The sequence below is a fragment of the Akanthomyces muscarius genome, chromosome 2 (genome assembly GCF_028009165.1).
Source record: "Akanthomyces muscarius strain Ve6 chromosome 2, whole genome shotgun sequence".
Lineage (NCBI taxonomy): Eukaryota > Fungi > Ascomycota > Sordariomycetes > Hypocreales > Cordycipitaceae > Akanthomyces > Akanthomyces muscarius.
In genome coordinates, this window is record NC_079242.1 from 3,623,053 (window position 1) to 3,645,827 (window position 22,775).

The following is a 22,775-nucleotide window of genomic DNA, read 5'->3' on the forward strand; positions in this document are numbered from 1 at the left end:
CTCGGCCGAGAGCGCTCGATCGGACCGGATTGGGTAATCCTACAAGGCTAGTCTAGTGCGGACAATCTACCATCTAGCGTGATGCTGTGGCAGTAGGTTTAGCTGCCTGATTGTTGGGCTGCTGACTAGCATGCATTTTCTCATGTAAGCCATGATCGCGGCCGAGCACACGGCGCTGCTTTGCAAGACATGGTGCTCAGCTTCAGAGTGGACCGAGTCACATCGTTCGAGTTCAAAATCGGAGCTCTTATTTTATGCGCAACGCGTATGAAACAACTAATCGAAGCCTCTCTAGGCGTCCACTTTATGACGTGGAACTTTTGCTACTCCTACGTTATCAACAGACTGTAGGGCTGGCGCTTAGAATCCGGCTCGGGAAACTATGTGGCGTCCGTAGGATGCGACATCCAGGGCGGGGAAGTTGGACAGTTGGACCGGCAAAGGAAACACATAAATAGTCCAGAAAGGTGCCGCGACGAACATTTTCTTTGTTTACTTTCTCTTCTGTCAGCTTGGCGCCCTCCTGGCTGACGCTGCCAATATGAGAGCCGGCTTGGACTGGCTATTGCTGGGTGTACTCCCACGTTGGGCCAACACTGAGATAACTTTGCGTGGGATTATGACCTCGCATGGTGTCTTCAGTCTGATAATCCGGCCACTGTACCGGGACGGCCTGTCAAAGAGCTCTAGAGATAGGCTCATCGTGACAGCTAGCGCTATTGTCGCATCGTGGGCTGCTGTAATTGGCAGTGGGAGCTCTGCAGCTTCAGCCGGGCGACTTCTACCTTGGGTGAGAGAGTAGAGAACTTGTGGCCCACGATGGTATCTGTTGCTAACACGAGTCAGATTATCGTGACCAGCCACGTCTTCAATGTATACTACGAATCAAAGGCTGCGAAGCCGTCTCGATCAGTGATCAACGGGGCTGTCTCGGCTGCGATTCTCCTTGTCTTGGAGAGCATTCACTACAGTCAAGAATTAGAAGTTGCAGGCAATACATGGTTGTCTGTTTTCAGTATTTCAAAGTCTGCCCTGCTGCTGGTATTCTTCCTCTTCGTCCCAAGAGGAAACGACGAGTCGTACAAAGGTTCGCCTGTCGACCGTCAACACACCGCGTCTGTCATCGAGCTCTTGACGTTTCTCTGGCCCAGAAAAACGTTCCGACTTGACAACCTGCAGAGAAAAAATGTCGCATCTCTGCCGGCGCTTCCCGCAGGCCTTCGGACAGCAGCGTTGACGGAACGTCATCAACGTCTTGCATCCCAGCTTGCTGCGCACAAGCTCAGCTCCGTTCTTCTAAGGGGCTACCTTGGCCCACTTGCCCTTCAATCAATCTTAGCCATTTCAAGCTCTTTAGCTGTTCTTGGTCCAAACCTGGTCACATATCGACTACTGCAACATCTCAGCGGCGAGCGTGAGGGCGGCAACCGCGACACCATCTTCCTGGTAGCGCTCCTCGGTGCATCCAGCCTTTTACCGGTAATTCTCACCGCTTGGATGAGATGGGTTGGCTCTAGCATGATTGCTATACCGATGCGCTACACCTTGTCGGCCTTGACGTATCAAAAGGTCCTGTCCCTGCCCACTATTCCAGTCAGTCCCGAGGACAGAGAGGCTAAGAGCATGGCCACATTGCTCTACATGAACGCTCTCAGGTTCGAAGAAACTTCCCAGACAACCACTGGAAAACTGCTAACATTGAATCACAGCGCCCGGGCATGTTCTGCGTTTCCGATTTGCTACAAGGTCGTCGGGCTTTTGACGCAGCTCGTCTCCACAACCGCCGTCCTCGTCGCCCTTGTCGGATGGAAGTCAGTCGCTATTGCCATTGCAGCTGCACTGTCCATAACGCCCCTCACAACAGTACTCATGAAGCGCTGGACAGCCTTGCTTTTGGGAATTTGGAAGTTGATGAGCAATCGCAGTGCGGTTCTCCAGGACGCGCTCCTCGCTATTCGCCAGATAAAACTTTCTGCCGCCGAGCCTGCTTGGAAGCAGAAAATCTACAACATCAGAGAAAAAGAGGCAAAAAAATACAACGACATTGCCTGGTTGATGTTTTGGACTGTAATCGTCGGAAACATCAGCCCAGCCGTCCTGAGTGGTGTCCCAATATACGTCTATGCTTGGCAGGGTCATCCTTTGACTGCCTCGGTGGCGTTTACGTTCATCAGCCTGTTTAAGGAGCTTCAAGCAAAGCTATGGGCCATTCCCCAGGAGCTTCCGCGAATTAAAGCCGGATGGGATAGCGCCGACGAATTGGATGCTTTTCTGAGAAATAAAGAGATGAGCGACTCTCAGTTTGTCCCGTCGGATGCATTGTCCTTGCGCGACGCTACCATTACCTGGCACAGCGAAGCGAGTAAAAAGGAAGTATTTCAATTGAAAAACCTCGAGGCAGATTTCCCGACCGGCGAGCTGAGTATAATAACTGGCAAGACGGGTTGTGGCAAGTCTCTGCTTTTGTTCGCTCTTGCTGGCGAAGCGAAGATCTTGTCTGGTGACATTTGTCGTCCTCTTTCTTCTACCAGGGAACAAATCGGAGATAGCGTTGCGAAAGACTGGATCCAACCTGGCAGCTTTGCGTTGGTATCCCAGAATCCGTGGATGGACAATGCTACAATACGAGACAACATTCTGTTTGGTCTGCCCATGGATGAAGAACGCTATACTCATGTCCTCTACTGCTGTGCGCTAGATAAAGACCTGCTCAGTTTCAAAGGCGGGGACATGACTGTGATTACGATCAAGGGCGTTTCTCTCAGCGGTGGACAGCGATCTCGTATCGCTCTGGCACGGGCTCTCTACTCTCGAGCTGGCTTCTTGTTAATGGACGACGTGCTGAGCGCTGTCGACACCGAAGTCCGCGAATGGATTGTGGGAAAAGCCCTTTGTGGGAGACTTGCGCGCGGCAGAACACGTATTCTTGTTACACATCACGAGGAGCAAGTACGCTCCAAAATCTCATACCGACTGCTTATTCGCGACCAGACGGCAACGGCTGAGCTGGTCTCGAAGGACACCCCCTCCTCGAACGAGAAGGGTTCTGAAACATCATATGCAAGTGACGGCTTCAATTATTCACAGCACCGCGTGCAAAGTGGTCGCTCGTCTGAAAAAGAGGCTACTACACCACCGGCGCAAGCTGTGGAACCAGATGCAGCGGATGAGACCTTTCGAGTAGCCCCCTACATAATGTACTTCAAGGCCAGCGGTGGTGCAGCAAGCTGGCTTCTCGCTCTAAGTTCTTTTGCTCTCTGCGAATGGAACAGGATCGCTGTGTCTACTTGGCTTGAGGAATGGGTCTCCGAGAGCGAAGCTTCGCCAGGCGCTATGAGGTCCCGTTTGTCCTCTGGGCAGGCGTATATGCTCATGAGTGCTTTGACAACACTGACTATATCAATGAGAGGAGTCTTGATGTTCAGAATCTACAGAACAGCTTCCAAAAAGTTGTTTACACAGGTAACTGAGCGTATTTTCGGTGCACCGCTTCAGTGGCTTGAATCGACTTCGCACGGCGAGATTCTTCAGCGTTGTGATCCGGACATCAGAAGTCTTGACGAAAATCTGGCATACGCGCTAAGTGCCTTTATTGGGTTAGCCAGTCAACTTATCACTGTCCTATGGAGCAGGTATGTTGTTGGACCTGTGAAGAAACTTCGTATAGTCCCTTCCGAGTATGCTAACATCGACATAGTGCCTCGTTTTCCTGGTACAGCACGCCTCACCTGACCGGGCTGTTCTATCTATTCTTTCTTGTTGGAAGAAATCTCATTCCGGCGACAAAATACTTGACTGCCATTTCTTCCACGACGAGCTCGGTATTTGTGCAGCATCGCGGTTCGTTGTACGCTCCGGACGGAGTGTCGACCGTGCGCGCGTACGGAATGAAAGTCTACTTCTTCCAGCGCGCGAACCACATACTAGACCAAATGGCATCGGCCACGTGGTATAATGATCTCCACAGAGTCGCGACAGACTTCCATATTGGGTTTCTGGGAGCTATCTACGTCACGCTGTCGTCTTACTCTATTGTGGTGTCGGGGGTCGGACCCGGCACTGCGGGCGCAGCACTGTCTTTTGCTGTACAGCTCAGCGAAATTGTATCAGGCTGCCTGAAACAAATAGCGGCAATGGAATCCGGGCTCGTGACCGCCGAGAAGGTTGACGAGTATGGTTCGATTGAGCAGGAGCCAGTTGATGGGTTAGATGTTGGAGATTTGTGGCCCGAAGCGGGAGAACTTCAAGTCTCAAGGTATGTGGCTGGTTATGGTCCTGGACTGCCTGATACTTTGCGCGAAGTTACTTTTGCCATCAAGCCCGGTGAGCGTGTTGGTATGGTTGGCAGAACAGGCGCTGGCAAGTCGACTCTGGCGCTGTCCTTTGCCCGACTTCTTGAGAAACGAGGCGGAACCATCTCCATCGACTCGGTGGACATTTCACTTATCAAACTTGAAGTGCTGCGCAAGCGAATCCTCACCATTCCTCAAGATCCACACCTTTTTGGAGGTACACTCCGAGATGTGATCGACCCAGATGGCGCATATTCCGATGAGGAACTAGTTGCCTCGTTGCAGCAATATCGGTTTTTCTCTACAGACACAGAAAACAAGATCGACACAGTAGATTTTGGTCTGTCATTCATCGTCAGTGACGGCGGCGCCAATCTTTCTCAGGGCCAGCGACAGATTTTGTGTCTCGTCAACGCGGTCCTCTCTCGGAAGAAGGTTGTGATTATGGATGAGGCGACAAGCGCCGTGGACATGGAGACAGATGCTGCGATACAAATCGCGATCCGGGAGGGACTGCGCGATTCCACAGTCATGGTCATTGCTCATAGGCTGGCGACTGTCGCTCATTTAGACAGAGTGCTGGTCATGCAGGATGGGAAAGTGGTGGAATTTGGTAAGCCATCGGAGCTGTATCAGCAGAAGGGGCAGTTTTGGGCGTTGGTCAGCCATAGCATTGATAAAGAGAAGCTGGTCAAGAGCTTTTCTGATGGGAAGTAAGTCGCGAAATTATCTTCCCTAGATTGAACCCTCAAATCCGTCAACAAACATCTGCACTGGAGTAAACGCCAAGTGGCAACATTCATCATGGGTTTAGTCTCTGAAGGTGTTGATCCAGCCCTATCAGATATCATTCTTGCGGCAAGGATAGCAATTTATTTGAACCATCATCGCGAACTACTAGAGTAGCCGGCATAAAAAATGCGGATTCCCCGGCCGAAAGATCCGAGAGCGATTTTATTCTCCGGGGTCTCCTCGGTAGTGGCCTCCTACGCAGCAGCAGCTACAGCGTATAGGCGTAGGTTACACAATAAAAGCGGTGAAAGGAGTGTATATGCCGTCGTTGGGCACTGCCCAGTGTGCTGTACTCGCAGCCTTGTTTGCTTGGGGTCCAGAACAGCCTATCACCTACTTCAAGGGCTGAGCCACAGCCAAGAGGCGTGAGCAAACAAAGATACTTCATTTACCAGATGACCGCGTCCTGGCCACGTATTGGATCCTGAAGTGAATCAAAGTAGAAAATTGGTGGAGTAAGGAGCGCAGTGGTCGTCACACTGATTCACAGCAAAAGAGCTGTCGCGGAGCTGCAGACAATCATACCACAGGGCGGTGCTTCACCGCATCGTTTATAAGTATAAAAATCCCGAGGCTTAGGCCGCGAGGCTTGAGCTTAGTTGAAGCCTAGAGAAAAGACGCAGGCCGCTGTGCACTGCTGGCGAATGACATCAGTGTAAAACGTACTAGGCCGCCGAACAGGCGGCCAGCGCAGGACATGTTGTTGCGGTGAAGGGGCGAGACTGGACAAGGCTGACTACAGAAATCCCGCGCAGTGAAGGTATTCACGACCAAAAGTTTTCGAGGCAGGCTGACAGGTCGAAACCAAGATAAAAGTGCTGTCGCGGTGGTGGCGCCCAGCGGTGCGGGCGGGTATGCGATGGCACTACCAATATGTAAGCCATGGCCACGCCACCACTCGTTGCATCATTGGCTAATGGGTTCACGTAACCCCTGGACGTTCGAACTATCTGATTGAAAGTTATGCGCCTATACGGATGCATACCAGCGCCCTGATTTCGCTGGCAAGTAGGTACAGTGGCGGTCGGCAGAGGAAATATGAACCCCTACCAGCAAGATATAGCATTAGATCGACCCGACCGCTTTCTCCACCGACTATTTAGGAAAATGTGGCGTCGCCGGGGTATTTTGCTTCTCAGGTTCCTTATGCTGCAGCATTTGGCAGGACGCAGCGCATGGTCGAGCAGGTCTGATGGCTCCAGAGTGTAGCTACCTGGACCCAACCATGTGGCGTACCAGGTTTGGGCATCGCGGATTGGACAAGTATAAGAACGACCGGACTCCCTTGTGCTGATTTGGCTCATCTCTTCGGACATGTATCTACACGGATTGAAAAGCTTTTTGATAGCCGGAAGCTCCCAACAATACGTGCGCTTTTGGATCCAAAATGGCTGACTCGTACTTTCCCAACGGAAACGAGATGTTCGGAGATGACGACAACGCAGACGATAATAGCCTTGTCAATTTTTCCTCTACAAACGAGCATCTTGACTTTCTCGATTTAGACGCCTGCGATGAAAATGTCAGCTTCTGGACCCAATCAATCCCACCGACCCAAGACGCACAAGACGAGCCGCCCGCTGTACCTGAACAGGCTGCAGATGAGCCGCCGCCCAGCAACAGTGCCAATGACACCCGGGCTCCGCCGCAGCCCAGTAAGCTGGATTGGGAAAACCAGAAAGCGAACATCATAGCTCTGTATCGGGATCATAAAGCCAAAGAACTTCCCCGCATCATGCAAGATCGGCATGGCTTTTATGCCAGGTGAGCAAAGGAACACTATTCGTTCATTTATTACAACTTCTGACCCTGTCTGAATTCCGCAGCGTGAAACAATACAGAAGTCATCTAAAGGAGTGGAGTTTTGCCAAAAACGTCAAGGACCTCGATATGCGCACAATCGTCCGTATTATGCAGTGGCGCAAGGAGAACGAAGGCAAAGAGACCCAGTTCAGAGTCCAGAATCGTCCCGTGTCCCGCGTTAATATCGTGAGGTTTATAAAAAGAAAAGGCCTCACCACGAACACAAATACGCCGCACTGTACGTTTGTCAGGTTTATTTTGAAAGACGGTTGTTGAAAGTTGACAACAGAAGCAAGAGACTAATCCTCACGCACGATGAAACAGTAGGACCGACGCCAGAATATATAACCTACAACACCCCTCCGCGTTCAGAGTCGGGAAACACATCTGGCAGGCAGAGTAGACCGCATGGTTCATCCTCTGCTTCGCAGGATCAAATCGCGACACCAATAGGACCGATGGCAGCCAACTCCCTTGATCATCAAACGCATAACACGACAGCCAACGACACCGCAGCTCGGACGCGGCTGAGCACTACTCACGACACAAGCAGAGTGCAGCTCAAACTAAGTCCTGTCGATCTGACCGACCTCTTGATTCTTTGCACAGCCGTCCCCGAAACCGATATGTGGCTCAGCATAGGAATGATGGGCCAAATGCCAGAGGCCGACCGCGCAGGAGGAATCAATGTTGGGTCTTACTGCAGCTACTGCGGCTTTCTGAGTGACTCGCCAGTCATTTGGGACCAGAGCCTGGCCACCAGCATACAGCCCGACCTAAGTATGACGAGCCCTTGGTTGATCGCATTCCTCGGGCTCGCCATCAAGCACAACGAGGACGTGGTTTTGCGCCATCTGGTGCAGCGTTGCCAGCAGGAAAAGTTCGCGAAGCGCATTCACCGCCACTTGCTTTGCATAGCACTGGATCACGGCCGAGTTGACCTCTTTCGCCAACTCCTGCTGCATGGCCTCGATGTGGCCGTCGACGGCAGTGCCAGCGAGGGCTTGCTCAGGCAGGCGTGCACCACTCTACATGACTTCATAATCGCGCGTATAAAGCGGGACGACAATGTTGATAGCATCGCCGAAGCGATGGGCTTCATGTACCGCGCGTGCATAATGGGCGAGAAACTGTGGAAAGATGAGGTGCTGTGGACCGCGCTGCAATGCCGGCGCGCGGGCGTTCTGCGCGTGTGTCTTGAGCCGCCGACCAGTGCGGTGCTCGATATCGACGAACTGATGATCAAAGCGCCGAAGATTCGTGAGATCACCCAGAAAACGGGATCGACCCAGGCGGCTGCAGAGCTTGTCGTGGCTGCGGCCAGCGTTGTTCCTGAGAATGGGGCAACGGTACTGCACCTAGCCACAAGCTTACTGCTCGGCAACGAGGTGCGGCGGCTCCTCGACACTGGAACAAATGTAAATGATGCCATGAAGACGGGCGAAACGGCGCTGCACATCCTCGCGGGGCTGTCCTCCCCGAACGGCGATGAAGTGGCCCAAATCCTCCTCGGCCGGGGCGCCAACCCGGCCGCCGCAGATTCCGTCGGAGACAGCGCGCTGCACCACACGGCGCGAAACCCATGGAAGTACTGGAGGGAGCGGTTCGCGTATCTGCTCGTGCAGGCCGGCGCTGATATCAACACGCTCAACGACCGTGACGAGACGCCGTGCATCACGGCGACGCTGTCCCAGGACCTGACGGCAGCGAGAGGCGCCATGCAGTGGTTCCTGGACAACGGGGCGAGCGAGGATGCGCGCGACTGCAACGGCAACACGGCACGGCGCTATCTCGAGCAGAGAGAAAGAGACAGTGAGCCTGGGATCTTGGACATCTTGGGCGGCATCTGGGCCTTTGAGGAGCCGTGGACTGCGGAGGACCAGGAGATGGATATGCGCGCCGAGTTGCTGCACCATCAGCTGGAGTTGTATGAGATGTAAATGTCCTGATATACTGGGAGACTGGGAACTTGTATGGTAGGGATGGCGCGTCGAGGGGTTTGATTTGGAATTGATGGCTTATCAGAGCTGTCGAGTGCTTGGCTGCTCGCGACTTGTACGAAATGAACGCTTGATTGGCATGATAGGGAATGGGAAGCGTGTATGGTAGGGACAAGGCGTCGAGCGATTTGATTTGGAACCGATAGCTTATTAGAGCTGTCGAGCGCTTGGCTGCTCGCAACTTGTTGTACGAAATGAATGCTGGATTGATATGATTGGGAATGGGAAGCGTTTTTGGCGGAAAACAGCACGTGGAGGAGTTTGATATAGAACCGACGGGTAATTAGTGCCGTCAAATGCTTCGCGGCTTATGGATTTTCAAACTGATACTACAAGGAACTGGAAAGGGGTGCGGGAGGGAAAACATGTGTAGGAACATGATAAGGGACTGACGGCTTATTAGTGTTGGATGCTTCGCTGCTCGCAACTCATTGTACGAATTGAATACTTGATTCCATCGCATTATTTTGCACAACTTGAAGATTTTGAACATGGTGGCCACAACAAGATCAAACTGAGCTGATTACAACGTATCTCGGGAGGTTTCCCGTTCCGCCATGTAAGTTCAAGCTTTTTTTTTTTGGCCCCAAAGTCTCATTTTGAGAATCCATTCTTATTTTTTCTTTTTGCATGATTCACATTTCAATGTATATATCTTTCTCATCATTACCTCCATGATATGGCTATCCATTCTCGCTCCCAAAAAAATAGACCTTTTTCCGGGCTTTTCATCCTCGCCAACAGAAAGAAAAAGAAGAGGTATCTTCACATGCTATACACGACAAATTCAAGTAGTCCACAAAACAAAACAAAAACAAAGCGTTAAAACTAAAACGTGAAAAAAAAAACACGGCCTTTGCGTTATAAATGCCCAGAGATCCTCCATATGCTGAATGAATGCTTTAAAAGGAAAATGCAGTTTTGCGTTCAACGACGAAAGCGTGATGTGAAGCTACCGCTGCTGCGAGGTCTGGAGTCGTCGTTCGCAAAGCTGGGATTCACCGGCGGCAGGAGATCGGGAGGAGGCGCAAAAGGAGCGTCGCCGGGGAGGGTCAAAAAGCCGCCGGCGGCGTTGCCGACCATGACACTGCGACGGGCGGCGCCCTGGTCCCAGCCCTTGCCTTCGACGTCGGCAGCGAGGCCATATTGGCTCTCGCGGCGGGATGCCGTAGACTGTGAGGCGGTGGCGGCGTGTCCGCGGCTCTGCGGGGCGTGGACGCGGGCAAAATTCCACTGGCCAAACTCGTCGCTCTTAGTAAAGACCTCGAGGGTCTGGATGGGTACGCGTCCGGTAGCCGTGGCCTGCAGCTGGGGTGCAAAGGGGTTGTTAGAACTGAGGCGGTTCTGGGCCATGGGGTTGGACAGGCCGGGGGAGCGGGGGACGGCGCGAGGGCTGGCCATGGGGCTGCTGATGTACCCGGGGCTCGCCATTCCGTTGCGAGGGGGGCTGCTGGTGTTGGACGGTGGTGGAGAGACGCGCAGGGAGGGCGCGCCGCGGGTCGAAGACATGGAGGAGCTCTGGTGACGGTGGCGGGGGCCGCCGCCGCTCAAGGCACCACCAGGGACGGGCATGGCGGACTGCAGCTTGTCGGGAAAGGAGTCGTCGTGGACAAAGAGCTTACGGAGGCGAGGCAGGTTGCTGGAGAGGATCGAGTTGGCAACGTACGTGTGGTACGTGTTGGCAGCGCTGCCGTCCTGGGCGGAGGATGTTCGCCCAGAGACTTCGAAGCGCAGTGTACGCAGGGACCGGGAGGCGAGAGGCGGGATGCCAGCGTTTTGCGGAAAGGGCTCGGAGATTTTTGTCTGCATTGCGAGGGTACGCAGGGACGTGGCCATGGTCAGAATATCTGCTAGACCGGAAGGCTGCACGCCCGTGTCCTTGAGTGTCAGGACCTTGAGGGCTTGCTGCGTCTCGAGCCAGGCTAGATACTCGATTAGGCCGGCCGCGGTGACGCGTGGTGTATCCTTGAGGACCAGCTCCTCGAGAGGAGGCAGCGCAGGAAGGCCTTCGGTGGAGAGCAGGACTTCGTCTGATAGACTGTCCGTCTGGCTGACTTTGAGAGCGCGCAAGTTCACGAGACACCCAAGCACGTTGCGCATGGTTGTGGGGTCAACATTGAGGCGCTTAAGCTCGAGGACCTGCAGCCGCGTCCAGACCTGCCCCGTGGCCAGCATGGCAAAGCTCCTCTCGGAGCCGGCGGCGTACGACATCTTGCGCAGCTTGGGACAGCGAGCCTGGACCTCGAGCCGCAGGGTGGCGTAGGCGGGCTCGTCGGCAAACATGCCTTCGGGGAGGTCGACGTAGTGCAAGTCGGGCAGGACGGCAATAGTCTGGGCGAGCTCGACGTAGCAGAACTCGCGCAGCATGTAGGGCGTCTTGAGGTACTGGACGAGCTTGCCGATTCGGGTGGGATCATCGCGGACGGTTCGACGGAGGAGTCGCAGGCGCGTCTGGGCTGTGTCTTCGGGGACGCCGTTGCGGTCGAAGCGGCCCGTCTTTTTGCGGCGCTCGGCCAGCCAAGCCTCCATTTTGCAGTAGTGTACGGGTTCGATACGAATGCTGTGGTAGCTGCGAAATGTTAGCACACTGCTCAAGACGGGCAGTTGTAGCTACGCGGATAACTCACAGGACTTGGATGGCGGCGATTCGCCAGACGCGGCTGACTTGGGCGCAGTGGGACAGGTCGCGCAGGTCGCAGAGGACGCAGTTATCGTCGCGAGCGCTCTCCTCGCAAGTGTCAAAGGACTCGTCGCGGGCGTGCGGACAGACGTGGGCAAAGATGCGCTGCAGGACGGGCTGGGGCAGCTGGGCGAGCTTGAAGGCCGAGTCGCGGGTGGGCGGGAACTGAGGCATCCGGCCGGCGCCGGCGGGGCGAAACTCGAGGGGCACCTCGAGCTGGACGCTGCCCTTTTTGTCCTTTTTGCGAAATGGCAGTCTCATGATGGCGGCTGCGTCGTCGTTGGCGACGGGCGTCTGTGTGTTGCGGCAAGGCTCAAGCTGGGATGGAGAAAGCGGACCAGCGCTTGGCAACGTCGTAGGACGAAGAGGTCCAGGACTGCGCCGATGTGATGACGATGGTGATGAGGATGATGGGTATAACGGGAAAAGAGAGAGAAAGGAAGCGTCTTGATGGTCGTTTTTATTTGATTTTCGCGGCCTTGGGCTGCAGCTGACGTGCAGGGCCAGGTTTGGGCGAGCTGAAGGGGAAAGAGGAACGCGGGGTGGCCAGGACAGGCCAGGCCAGGCAAGCAAAGTGCGGGCAGGGCGCGCGAGGCGAACAAGGCACCGAGCCTGGGGCTGTAATGCTGGTACCGGCGCAGGCTAATTTGGGGCAAGATGGACAGAGGCGGGTCTTGCGCAAACAGGCCAGAAAGAAAGTAGAATAAAAGTGCTTTGAGATGGAGATTCTTTGTTGTTGAACCAATTTGGGGGGAATCACTGGCTGTGCACTCTGGCTTGGTATGGCGCGGGTGTGCGTGTGCGGGTGTCTGCAGCGCGACGTCGGCCGTGCCGTGACAGGAAAGCAGGGGCACGAAAATGTCTGGCCGGAGACGCGATGTAAAAAAACAAGGATATTGAAAAGAGAAGAGAAGAAAAGAAAAGAATTATGACTTAAAAAAAAGAAGACATCGAGGGAGAGACTGTATGGCAAAGGGCGGGGGCAAGGCTCATCGGAGGGGGTTGTGACGCAAACAAGCTTATATAAATCTTTCTTGATTTTGAGCAGTTCAATGTCTCTACTTTTTTTGGGCCAATGGATCCCATGTCCGTAACTGCAGACTCTAAAAACAGTATTGAATACAAGGGGGGTTCAGACAGTGACGACGGGCGTCTCGAGCAGCCCAATGACGATGGTCGGAATCGGTGCAACACCTACTAACCTGGTATTCTCCTGGGACAAACAGTTCGACGGAGCATCTACTAATGATAATAAGCGCCCGGAGCAACACAATACGGTAGTTGTGGGTTTGAAGTCGCGGCGCTCTCAATTTCCCGTTGTTCTATTCTGGGGTACGGCGCGGCCCACCGTGGCAACGGGAACGGAATTGACCAGCGAAATTGTTAATAATTCTTTACTATTTTGGCTTGCGTATCTTGATTTCTCTCCGCAACCAGAAATAATTCTTTTCCTCTTCATAATTCTTCTTGGACTGCAATGCAGCCCCAGCCATCTCCTCCCGTCTTGACCGTCCCGTATCCTTGCCAGGCGCAGCATCTGCATTACCCCTGGAGCTAGTGCCTTGTCGTCCCCTGTAGTCCCCTGGAGTCCGCTATGTGGCGCCACTAGCCCCCCCCATAGTGGCCCTCCAGTCCAGGTAGGTACGCGCCCAATTCACGCCAAGCTGGGCTGAGAATTTGTTTCCGATGCTGTGTGATTCTTTTGCATTTTTGTTTCAACTTGAAGTTAGTCAACTAGCGATAAGCCACAGCATCCCATTGATCGGCCACCATCTTGCGCCAAGGGCACTGGGCGACTGGAGACTGGAGACTGAAAGACGGCCAGTGGGACGACCAGGTCCCTGCAGCGAGCACTGATCGACACCTGGCAGATCCCACAGACTGCTATCAAACCAAGGCAGCTCGAACAAACCCCAGGCGTCAAGCACCAGACATGCAAGTGGTTCTTTCTCTAGTCTGCAAATATGGATACGAGCATCTTTCACTGGAGTTTTTCTGTTCACTTGATGAGCAACTTTCTTGACATGTAACTAGATGCAAAGTCCCGCTTCTCCAAATAGGCTGTCCTTCCAAGGCCGGGGTCTCTGTAATGGCGTTTTGATGCAGTCACAGGCCTCCGTCCGGCCGCAACCGCGAATCGACTTATTTTTCACAATGCAAATTCCGAGAATCGCTCTCCAATCGCGTTGGAATACAGCGTCGTTAGTATGATCTACTATACCAATTATTGCTTTAGAAGCTGAAAGCTGGCTATGTGGCGGAAAGAAGCCTGCACACGCAAGATGATCGGTGCTGAGGGACTAAGTCACGCTCAAATCACGTTTCGATCGTTTTTGTTGCCGAGTCCCATGATGCTATTATATGCCGGATAGAACATGTGTAGCCGAGGTCTTCATCAGAGAGCATCAACTTACGGCCAAATTGGATTGAATGCGGTAATAACACCGCCTCCTGTCTATTCTCCCAACTGGGGAACGCGACCACTCGATGGCAGGAAAGCGAGTCAAATACTTGTTCGTGTAAGAGTGCCACTGAAGGCTCTAGACGCAGCAGCGGAAGCGGAAGCGGCCGCATTTCCGCTTCCGCTGTCTTCAAAACCAGATCCAAAGTCCAGGCCAGAACGAGTAGCAAAATACGAGTGTGATTGGTCTAGACACTCGCCGTGATATTCTGCATTGTTGACGCTGGTTCGATCGTGGCGCCGCGGCGGTGAGCCTCGCTCAGTTGGACCTGGGGTCAATCTCGAGGCTAGATACGGATATCTCAATAGCCGCCTCGCTTAGGCATCCCCGGAGTTTATTTGTTAGAGGCTAACAAGTCAATAGCCGCACGACTCACTGTCGTACATATGTCCCGGCATTGGAGATGCGGAAGCTCCAGGCGGGTTTCTATTTACTGAACAAGGACGCATACTTTTGTAGAGAAAGATTAATCATACCGCCAACGGCCAAAGTGCAGGCCTTATACCTGAGCGTACCGCGGTAGCGCCCGATCATCGGTGAGTGAACGTAACGGTTTAGATTGGCAGCCTTTAACAGGGAATAGCCATGATGCGATTGGTAGTGCATTTCAAGCGAAGCTTTGTATTAGTAAGGCTGCAGAAAGTGAGGCTGTAGCCAGCGCCAAAGCGGGGTAGACGTTGTGACGCACTTGCTGTGCTTGCCCATATCTCCCTTCTCTTTAAACAAACTACTATTGTAGTAATCGGCAATATGGCTTCCGTGGATGATACTGCTACCAACGAAGGCCATGAGCAGTGCCAGTTCTCTTATGATGATTATACCATCGGCTGGATTTGCGCGCTGACAAAGGAATATGTCGCCGCCGAGGTCTTCCTTGACCAGAAGCACGCACCACTCCCTGCCTACAGTGCCATCTATGATAACAACCACTATGCACTGGGCCGTGTCGGAAAACATAATGTCGCCATTGCCGTGCTACCCAATGGTGAATACGGCACGACGTCTGCTACAGGAGTGGCTCGCGACATGCTATGTACCTTCCCTAACATACGAATTGGATTGATGGTTGGCATTGGGGGTGGCGCGCCGAGCTCAAAGCATGACATTCGCCTTGGTGATGTTGTCGTGAGCAAACCTCATAATGGTCTAGGAGGAGTGCTTCAATATGACTTCGGCAGGGACATCCAGGATCCGACAATCGAGAGTATGGGCTTTTTAGCTATGCCGCCGCCAGTACTACTTACAGCTATTGATAAGCTTAGAGCTATACACAAGATGAATGGCAATACCATTCGAGAAGATGTCGAAGCTCGTCTAGTAGCTGAGAAAAGATTACAAAAAAGCTATGGCCGCCCGGATAGAGCGACAGATCGACTATACCACTCAAATGTTGTTCATCCGCTAAGCGAAGCATCTTGTCTGAGTAGTTGTGGCAGAGATGTTGCGTCTCTAGTCGTACGCCCTGTCCGAGACGACCATGAGGATAACCCGGTTGTCCATTATGGCGTGATTGCCTCTGCAAACCAGCTGATGAAGGATGCCAAGCTTCGAGATCAGTATGCGACCGAAAGAGATATTCTCTGCTTTGAGATGGAAGCAGGCGGATTGATGAGTCACTTTCCGTGCGTGGTCATCCGAGGCATATGTGACTACTCTGACACGCATAAAAACAATGAGTGGCAAGGTTACGCGGCAATGACAGCAGCCGCATATGCCAAACAGCTTCTCAAAAGCATCCCGCCACCTCAAGTGGAGGCCCAGAAGAATATAGGCCAGTTGGTTGTTCATCACTTTAACAAGGCCATGCAATGGCTCTCCGCGCCAGACTCATCCACCAACCTGAATCATGCTCGAGCGCTGCACCAACCAGGGACGTGTCGATGGTTTCTGGATAGTGACAAATATCTGTCATGGAAGACAGGCCAGCTGTCCTTCCTATGCGGGTATGGGCTGCCAGGTTGCGGCAAAACCATTCTTAGCTCCGCTATTATTGCTGATCTGGAAGAAGATTATGCAATATCTCAAAGAATACTCTACTTTTACTTTGATTTCACCGATATAGAAAAGAATTCAACCGAGAAGGCAGTTCGATCGCTCATACACCAGCTATACCGCAAAAGGGCAGGTGTTCGAGATACAGTAGACTTACTATATACCTCATACCATAAGTCTGGTCAGCAACCCACCTATGCAGTATTGCAAACCGTGCTCAATACTGCGATTCAGGAATTTGGTGAGATCTGGATTGTCCTTGACGGGCTGGACGAGTGCGAAACACGCAATCGACATGGAGTCGATGGTGTCATATCATGGATAAAAACTCTGAGAAATTTAACATCCGGTGTTCATCTCCTTATCACGAGTCGACCAGAACAAGATATAAAATCATCCATCGATATATGGGTTAGTTCTGAAGAGGTGTTCTTCTTTCCACGCGAATTGGCGGCAGACGATATAGAGGTGTATATCCACGCAAAGGTGGAACAAATGATCAGGTGGCAAAGTCGACCAGATATTCAGAAACTAGTCGCGACTACACTAAATAATCACGCGAATGGAATGTGAGTCAAGAATTTATATCTGTCTATTAAGTTTTCTAACAGAACCAGGTTCCGATGGGTCGCCTGTCAGCTCCACTCTTTGGAACGATGTCTTAGCCCTGCAGATGTAAGCCGAACACTGGCAGAGCTTCCCCGAGCACTGGACCAAACGTACGCACGAATCTTAGACAGACTGCCTCACGAATACAAAGGTCGAGCAATCAGACTTTTACAGATCTTGGTATGCTCGAAGGGGCCGTTGGTGATCGAAGAGGCTCTTAACACAATCGTGAGTCAACCACGATTCGATCCTGCAAGTCGAATGTTCATTGAAGAAGAGCTTGCTCGATTATGTTCAAGTCTGGTTTGCTTGACACCGAAATTTCATGACACTACGGGCAATCCTGTGACTGAAATTCAGCTTGTGCATTTTTCGGTCCAAGAATACCTTCAGTCGCATCGATTGGCACCCTCAATAGCGACATTTTTCGACGAAGAGACGCTTGCTCGAGACTTCCCTAATCAATTAGCGCCCAAACGTGCACTAGCAAAGTTGATGGTTGATGTTTATTCTGAGATTTCAACTGCCAATGTAGACACGCAGTCTGATGTGTCTGACGTCAGCTACGTTAGTAGTGTCTTCACCGAGGCCACTGATTTGACGGTGTTTAGCCAAGCTCCAGCACAAAGCCGCGATCCTCTTCAAACGGCCGCTCAAACTCTTGCTCAGTATCTATACAAGGACTCGGCTATCCATGCCTTTTACTCAGACGCGGTTCAAGAATTTGGATCCATTCGTTTTTCACTACATCACGACCGATTACTCAAAATATTTTGGAAAGACGTCTTCCAGGTTACCACTGAACCACACTTGGAGCTATTAGCGAGAATACTGGCAAAACGGCAATCACGACGTCTGGTGACGATGTACATTCTACGATTCTTTCAGATCGAACTGGATAGTTCGAGAGAAGGTGCTGCATCTTTGCAAAGGTTCTTGGATCAACAAGAGGATCGAAATTATAGCCTCAACCACTTTCTTCGATCGCAGCAGCCTGCGGAGGCTGTTACAGATATGAATGAAGACGAGGACAGTGATAATGATGAAGACACGGACGATGAAGGCGACATTGAAGACTCCGAGCCCGGGGCAGCTATTGACGTCGAAAAAGTACTCAATCGGATCATTGCGGGCGCGCCCTATCAAACTTTCAAATCGAACTTAGCGTGTCTTGCGCACCCACCCACTGATTTAGCTGAAGCTTTGAACACAAAAAGTCTCCGAGCCGTGAGGCGACTACTTCGAAAACGGTTTGATTATATTGCCCAAGATGAGTATGCTTGGCTTCGAGACCTGGAGGATCTAGGATACACACGAGATGAGATCGCCGAAATTCTGCTTGAAGAGGCAAACGATTCACCATGGATATATTTCACACCTCCCCCGGAACCGGATCCCACAATTAGCCTTCTGTCAGACTCTCATATAATTGGATGCGTCCATAGTTTGACTCAGACTCCTCTCAATCAAGACAGACAGGTCCATACGCCCATATTGGTCTCGAGTTCTAGCGAATCTACTTGCCTATCGGAGATCCATCGCCTTTGCGGCTTGGCGGGTATTACGCCGTCAAGTCGTAATTACGAGGAATGGAATGGATCCGTCAGTTTCGAGGAAGACAACTCAGCTGCGCTGATAACCTATGGACATTCTGATGTTCGAAAAGTTCTCAGTCGTCTCGAGGTCACACTTCGACTACTTAGCACTGCAATAAAACGCTGTCAGGCACAACAGCTGTGCTGTGACTCATTCACTATCATCACACTTTCCCCGATGCTCTCTGATGGTGGTTTTCACGATCGGCCATTAGTCGCAGTACATCGAATCGACTTTTGCGTCGCATTTCAGTTGTTGAAAGAAGTAAGAGTGCTTATTGCAGCTCAAGACGTCACGAGTCGCAGGCTGCCAGCAGCTACAAGAATACTGGAAGACATTTTCCAAAAAGAGTATCTTGCGGGAATATCAGAGGAAGTCGATTTACCGACAGCTATCCATGAATGTTCTCTGTCAATACAGATGATGTGCCTTGGCTTGTTGTCGTATCTACAAGCTCATGTTGGGCCTCTTCACCCAGTCTTCCTTGACACGCCAATAAAAAAAGCGAAGCTCTTTGGCTGCCACAGGATTGAGAAGGAACACTCGTTTATAGGAATCGAGATCGCGCTAGTCAACTTGACGTGTCTGGGAGAAATGCTTCAAGGCCCTGTTCTCGTTTTTAAGCTCGCCGGACCGGCGCTACCCTCTATGCCCACAGACTGGATTTCATCTTCAAAATTTGACCTGTTCACGAGTGCAGAAGATTTGGTTGATACCTGGGGACCAGCGCAGTTTATTCTGCCAACTTCAACTAGTTCTTTGCCCTCCTCTATTAGGATTGGGGGTGGCATCATCTCTGCTTCCAATTCTATGTGCACTGAATTTCACTGGAGCAGGGATGGCATTCCGGTACACATCTCCGACGGTAATATAGATCTGACGAGCAAGATTCGCATCGGATCGCCAGTGTCGGTCAATAGCGATTGTGCGTTAGATGAGAGTCTGTGCCGCGCCCTCTCTGAAGAATTTGGACTTTTGCGGTATTTGGGCACATTTACGCCAGGGTGGAAGCTTGCCGAAGCACAGATAGGCATCCAGGCTGGACAATATGGCGTGGTGCATGCAAATGCGGGATACCATAAGTACCCTGGACGTACTTTAAAGGATTACCGTCTAGAGCAAGAAGATTCAGAGCTTCTGTCCTTCTTGGAGGATTGCTGGGCAGTGCAGGTCAGCCTATGTACGAATATTGCGCGACGAGTTCCCTTACGACAAATGGTGGCAGATCTTCTCCCCGTATTTGCCAATACCATGACATTCAAGGATGACTGTTTGACTTGGGACAGTCTTCGAGCCGACGATGCCATTTTTACGGCCTTTCAAGGAACTGAACTTCAACAGTGGCTGCGGGACCTCCCCGCATCGCATCATGACTTTGTGCTGCGCATGATCCGCCGCATTCTCAACATACTAAAAGACAGTGGAATCGACCACAAGGGAGAGTCGCTTCTCATTTCATGGCCCTACGGCCGTGATGTGTATCAGTGCCTTGAGATCAACCTCAGCCAGCAGGAATCGTACTGGGCGCGAATTCTTGCCGACTCGGAGGACTGCGCGACATTTGCCTATGCCTCGCCGCACTGCCTCGAGACGGAGGAATATCGGTGCCGAAAAGCCGAGTTGTCTTGCTCTTGGCGCAGCACTATTCTCCTGCTTGAGACGGCCGTCACGATTTCCGTCGGCCATGAGGGTGTGGCACCTCAGCCGGCGGTCGGCAAGCTCGTGCACCAAGGCCGATATTACTTCAAGTCCTTTGGCTCTGTGCACATGGTAAAGGCCGAGCAGCCGGATCCAACGGCTGTTGCGAAGCTTGTGCGGAAGAAGAATCTCGTCCCCGACAAGATGAAGCATAGACTGTATGGGAGGACGCAACTTACGAAACGCATACGGGAGCGCAGCAGAATGCAAGACGTAGGAGAAAGTGTAGCATGGCTCACATCTAGCATATGATGTTTTTTTATGGTGGGAAATTGAAAAAAAAAACGACGTATTATCTGTGTGAAAACTCGTCAATGCCGTGTCTCGCCTCAGTACGCTTCCTCATTGCAACACAACTTCTCACTTCAAACAACTATTTTTACAGAGACACATTCACATTGATTCTCAATTCAATGTTGCTTCAAGTAATATTCCACTAATACTGAATATTGAAGCTCGATCTCAGGCCGCTTTCCAGGCCTCTTTTTTGGTCACGTTCAAAATTCATTGACGCCTCGGTGGCTGACTGAAAGCAGCCTCGGCCTTGAACGCGCCGATCCATCCCCTTTCGCGCTCCTTGCTTAGCAATAACACTGTCCGGTCGGCTCTGGGCTCTCTCTGGCTACGCAAAGAGATTTTTAGCGCGTTGATTCAAGTTTTCCTTACTACTGGAGGTGCCAAGACTGTCTCTTCCGACGCCGACTGTGGTCCGGCGAAACAGCATCTCCTCACGTTTCCCGCTGCATCAGAGGCGTTGCCTCTACGCAAGGGTTGTTGCTGACTGCATATCCAAAATGAGAGAAAAGATTTCGGGGGCCGATGCGGAGAGGCGGTGCAGTGCGCCTGTTTCAAGCCTCGGCCAATTCCACGAGGACATCAGCTGCGGCCGCCAAAACTCAGCCTCATAGGCACAGTATACTTGCGTGTGCAAGCAGTCAACAAAGACACCAATCTGCCCTGCCCAGGCGCTAGTAGTGCAGAATTTATTCATAATTCGACAAACGCGTAGTCTATGTGCCTGCTGAGAACCGTCTCATTTTGGAACATCTTTCTCGAGCTCAAAGAAGAACAGAAATGCAGCGTAACTGTTCAGATCCCAAGTCCATATTTGGTGATTTTGACACTCTGCACGCTTGCTACGACGAGTTTGGGGGCAATCCTAGCAACAGCACCTTTGCCCGCCTCGTCAGCGCCTGCGTCAACGACTACTGCAACAGCCCATTCCCTTGGATCGGAGGGTGTGCAGCATGGCAGGGACCGACTGGGCGCAACTTTGCCGTCCGCGAAACGGCGTTTTTCCTGTCGCGATTCACTTATTTTGATAGTCCAGCCGCGTGCGAGGGCGTCGTGGGCGACCCCAGCTCTGACATTGCAGGACCTGGGGTGAGGGAGCGGCCCAGCGATGGCCAGCCATTTTTCAAGTGGCAAAGAGCAGTAAAGGCTAATGCGGCGACAGGTTTACACCTCGTACATGATACAGATGGCATTTGTCCTGTTTCTTTGGTTCTTGATCCAGGTGTCTTCTGCCATTATCAAGATTAGCAGGCACTTGCGACTGCCAGAACGTCCAGTGCTCAGAGCTTGGAGGCACAGGTTCCCGACCGGGTCCAGGCTCCTGCACCGCATCTTTCATCGCCACCATGCCGTGCTGAAGCACACATTGATCGAGTTCCACGAGGCGCAGTGCTTCTTTCTGATCGCCGCGCAGCTCGCCATCCTCATCGCGCAGGGCGACGCCGCCGTGCTTGGATCGTACACTCTGCGGTCGGCGTTGCAAAACATGACGACTTCGTACCTGGTTTCGACAATTGGCATCCTGCCCGTCGTGATTGCCATGTGGTCTCTGCAGATGGCACACGAGTTCTGCGCGTGCACCATGCTGCTCTCTGTCACTACCGTGGCGCTTTCCGAAGCCTCCATGTACAAGTCAAAGGGCCTGTCCGTCAGAGGCCAGATGGCGACTGTCGATTACCGCGGCTGGCCGGCAAGCTGCGGCGGGCATGCACCACCGCTTATCTATTGTGGCCTCGCTACGGAGGGGACCGGTCCTATTGCCTTTCCCTCTGCTTTTTTGAAAGCGTCCAATCCCATCTGCCTCACTATTTTCGGAGTCACAGTACTGCTCTGGGTAAGACGGCGCCTCTTGGGCTTGGCCTGTGTCAACACATCTGCTGCTTTGTCTCCTGGGCGCTTGGTGTCTGTTATGCTCACCCGACCACCGATTCCCCCATTCTTGAGTCACGTTGTCCGTCCTTTGACATTTTGCTTGAAGCCTTTCGCCGATTGTGCACTGTTCACTGCCGTGGTTGTGAGTATGCAAGTATTTTCCCAGTACACAAACTTGATTGACTGGAAGGGCTGGTCATTTGGACAAGTGGTTGCTGTTACCCTTTGGTTTCCGGTCATATGCAAATACTGCTATTGGCTGTGCAGTGAGTCGTTACTCCGTCGGCATTCCATCGTGGTTTCTTCACGGCTAACCCTCGTACAGTGGGCACTGACGCATTCTCGAAGATGCGGATACCGAGTCCATACAGGATCATCAACACAGCAGACGACACCAATAGCAGCGCGCTGGTTCCAGCTTCTCCAAATGGGTCCGCGAAGAGTGGTTGTAAAACCCAGCGGTAAGGGGCGAAGAGCTAGACGAAGCAGAGAAGCAGGAATCGGCGGTCTTATAGTGGTAGAATGGTACATGTTGCAGTGGGGAAGAAGAAAGCAGGTTGATTCACGGAACAGCGCGTTCCTCATCGTAATACTTGTAGAGAGAAGGAGTCGCAATTTCTCATTCGAAGCGGATATTATGCAAAAATAGTGTAATCTACACATACATCATAATGCCATGCTCATC

At 52.2% G+C, this 22,775-nt stretch overlaps 5 protein-coding genes across 5 annotated transcripts; 4 read left to right on the top strand and 1 right to left on the bottom strand.

Annotated features, from left to right (window-relative positions):
- Window positions 1-619: 619 nt before the first annotated feature.
- On the top strand, window positions 620-5,009 carry LMH87_004324 (uncharacterized protein; the record flags this gene model as incomplete). Its single annotated transcript, XM_056195524.1, has 4 exons — window positions 620-790; window positions 847-1,655; window positions 1,710-3,632; window positions 3,698-5,009. The coding sequence occupies 4 exons, from the start codon at window positions 620-622 to the stop codon at window positions 5,007-5,009; spliced, it is 4,215 nt and encodes a 1,404-aa protein (XP_056049145.1).
- Window positions 5,010-6,471: 1,462 nt separating this feature from the next.
- On the top strand, window positions 6,472-8,827 carry LMH87_004325 (uncharacterized protein; the record flags this gene model as incomplete). Its single annotated transcript, XM_056195525.1, has 3 exons — window positions 6,472-6,848; window positions 6,911-7,125; window positions 7,212-8,827. 3 exons carry the CDS (start codon window positions 6,472-6,474, stop codon window positions 8,825-8,827), a joined length of 2,208 nt encoding a protein of 735 aa, XP_056049146.1.
- Window positions 8,828-9,814: 987 nt separating this feature from the next.
- LMH87_004326 (uncharacterized protein) lies at window positions 9,815-11,828 on the bottom strand (the record flags this gene model as incomplete). The annotated part of the gene is made up of 2 exons (XM_056195526.1): window positions 9,815-11,456; window positions 11,515-11,828. 2 exons carry the CDS (start codon window positions 11,826-11,828, stop codon window positions 9,815-9,817), a joined length of 1,956 nt encoding a protein of 651 aa, XP_056049147.1.
- A 7,784-nt stretch (window positions 11,829-19,612) lies between these two features.
- Window positions 19,613-20,176, top strand: LMH87_004327 (uncharacterized protein; the record flags this gene model as incomplete). The annotated part of the gene is made up of 1 exon (XM_056195527.1): window positions 19,613-20,176. One exon carries the CDS (start codon window positions 19,613-19,615, stop codon window positions 20,174-20,176), a length of 564 nt encoding a protein of 187 aa, XP_056049148.1.
- Window positions 20,177-20,998: 822 nt separating this feature from the next.
- Window positions 20,999-22,739, top strand: LMH87_004328 (uncharacterized protein; the record flags this gene model as incomplete). Its single annotated transcript, XM_056195529.1, has 6 exons — window positions 20,999-21,307; window positions 21,381-22,052; window positions 22,197-22,232; window positions 22,300-22,356; window positions 22,416-22,551; window positions 22,720-22,739. The coding sequence occupies 6 exons, from the start codon at window positions 20,999-21,001 to the stop codon at window positions 22,737-22,739; spliced, it is 1,230 nt and encodes a 409-aa protein (XP_056049149.1).
- Between the last annotated feature and the right edge of the window lie 36 nt (window positions 22,740-22,775).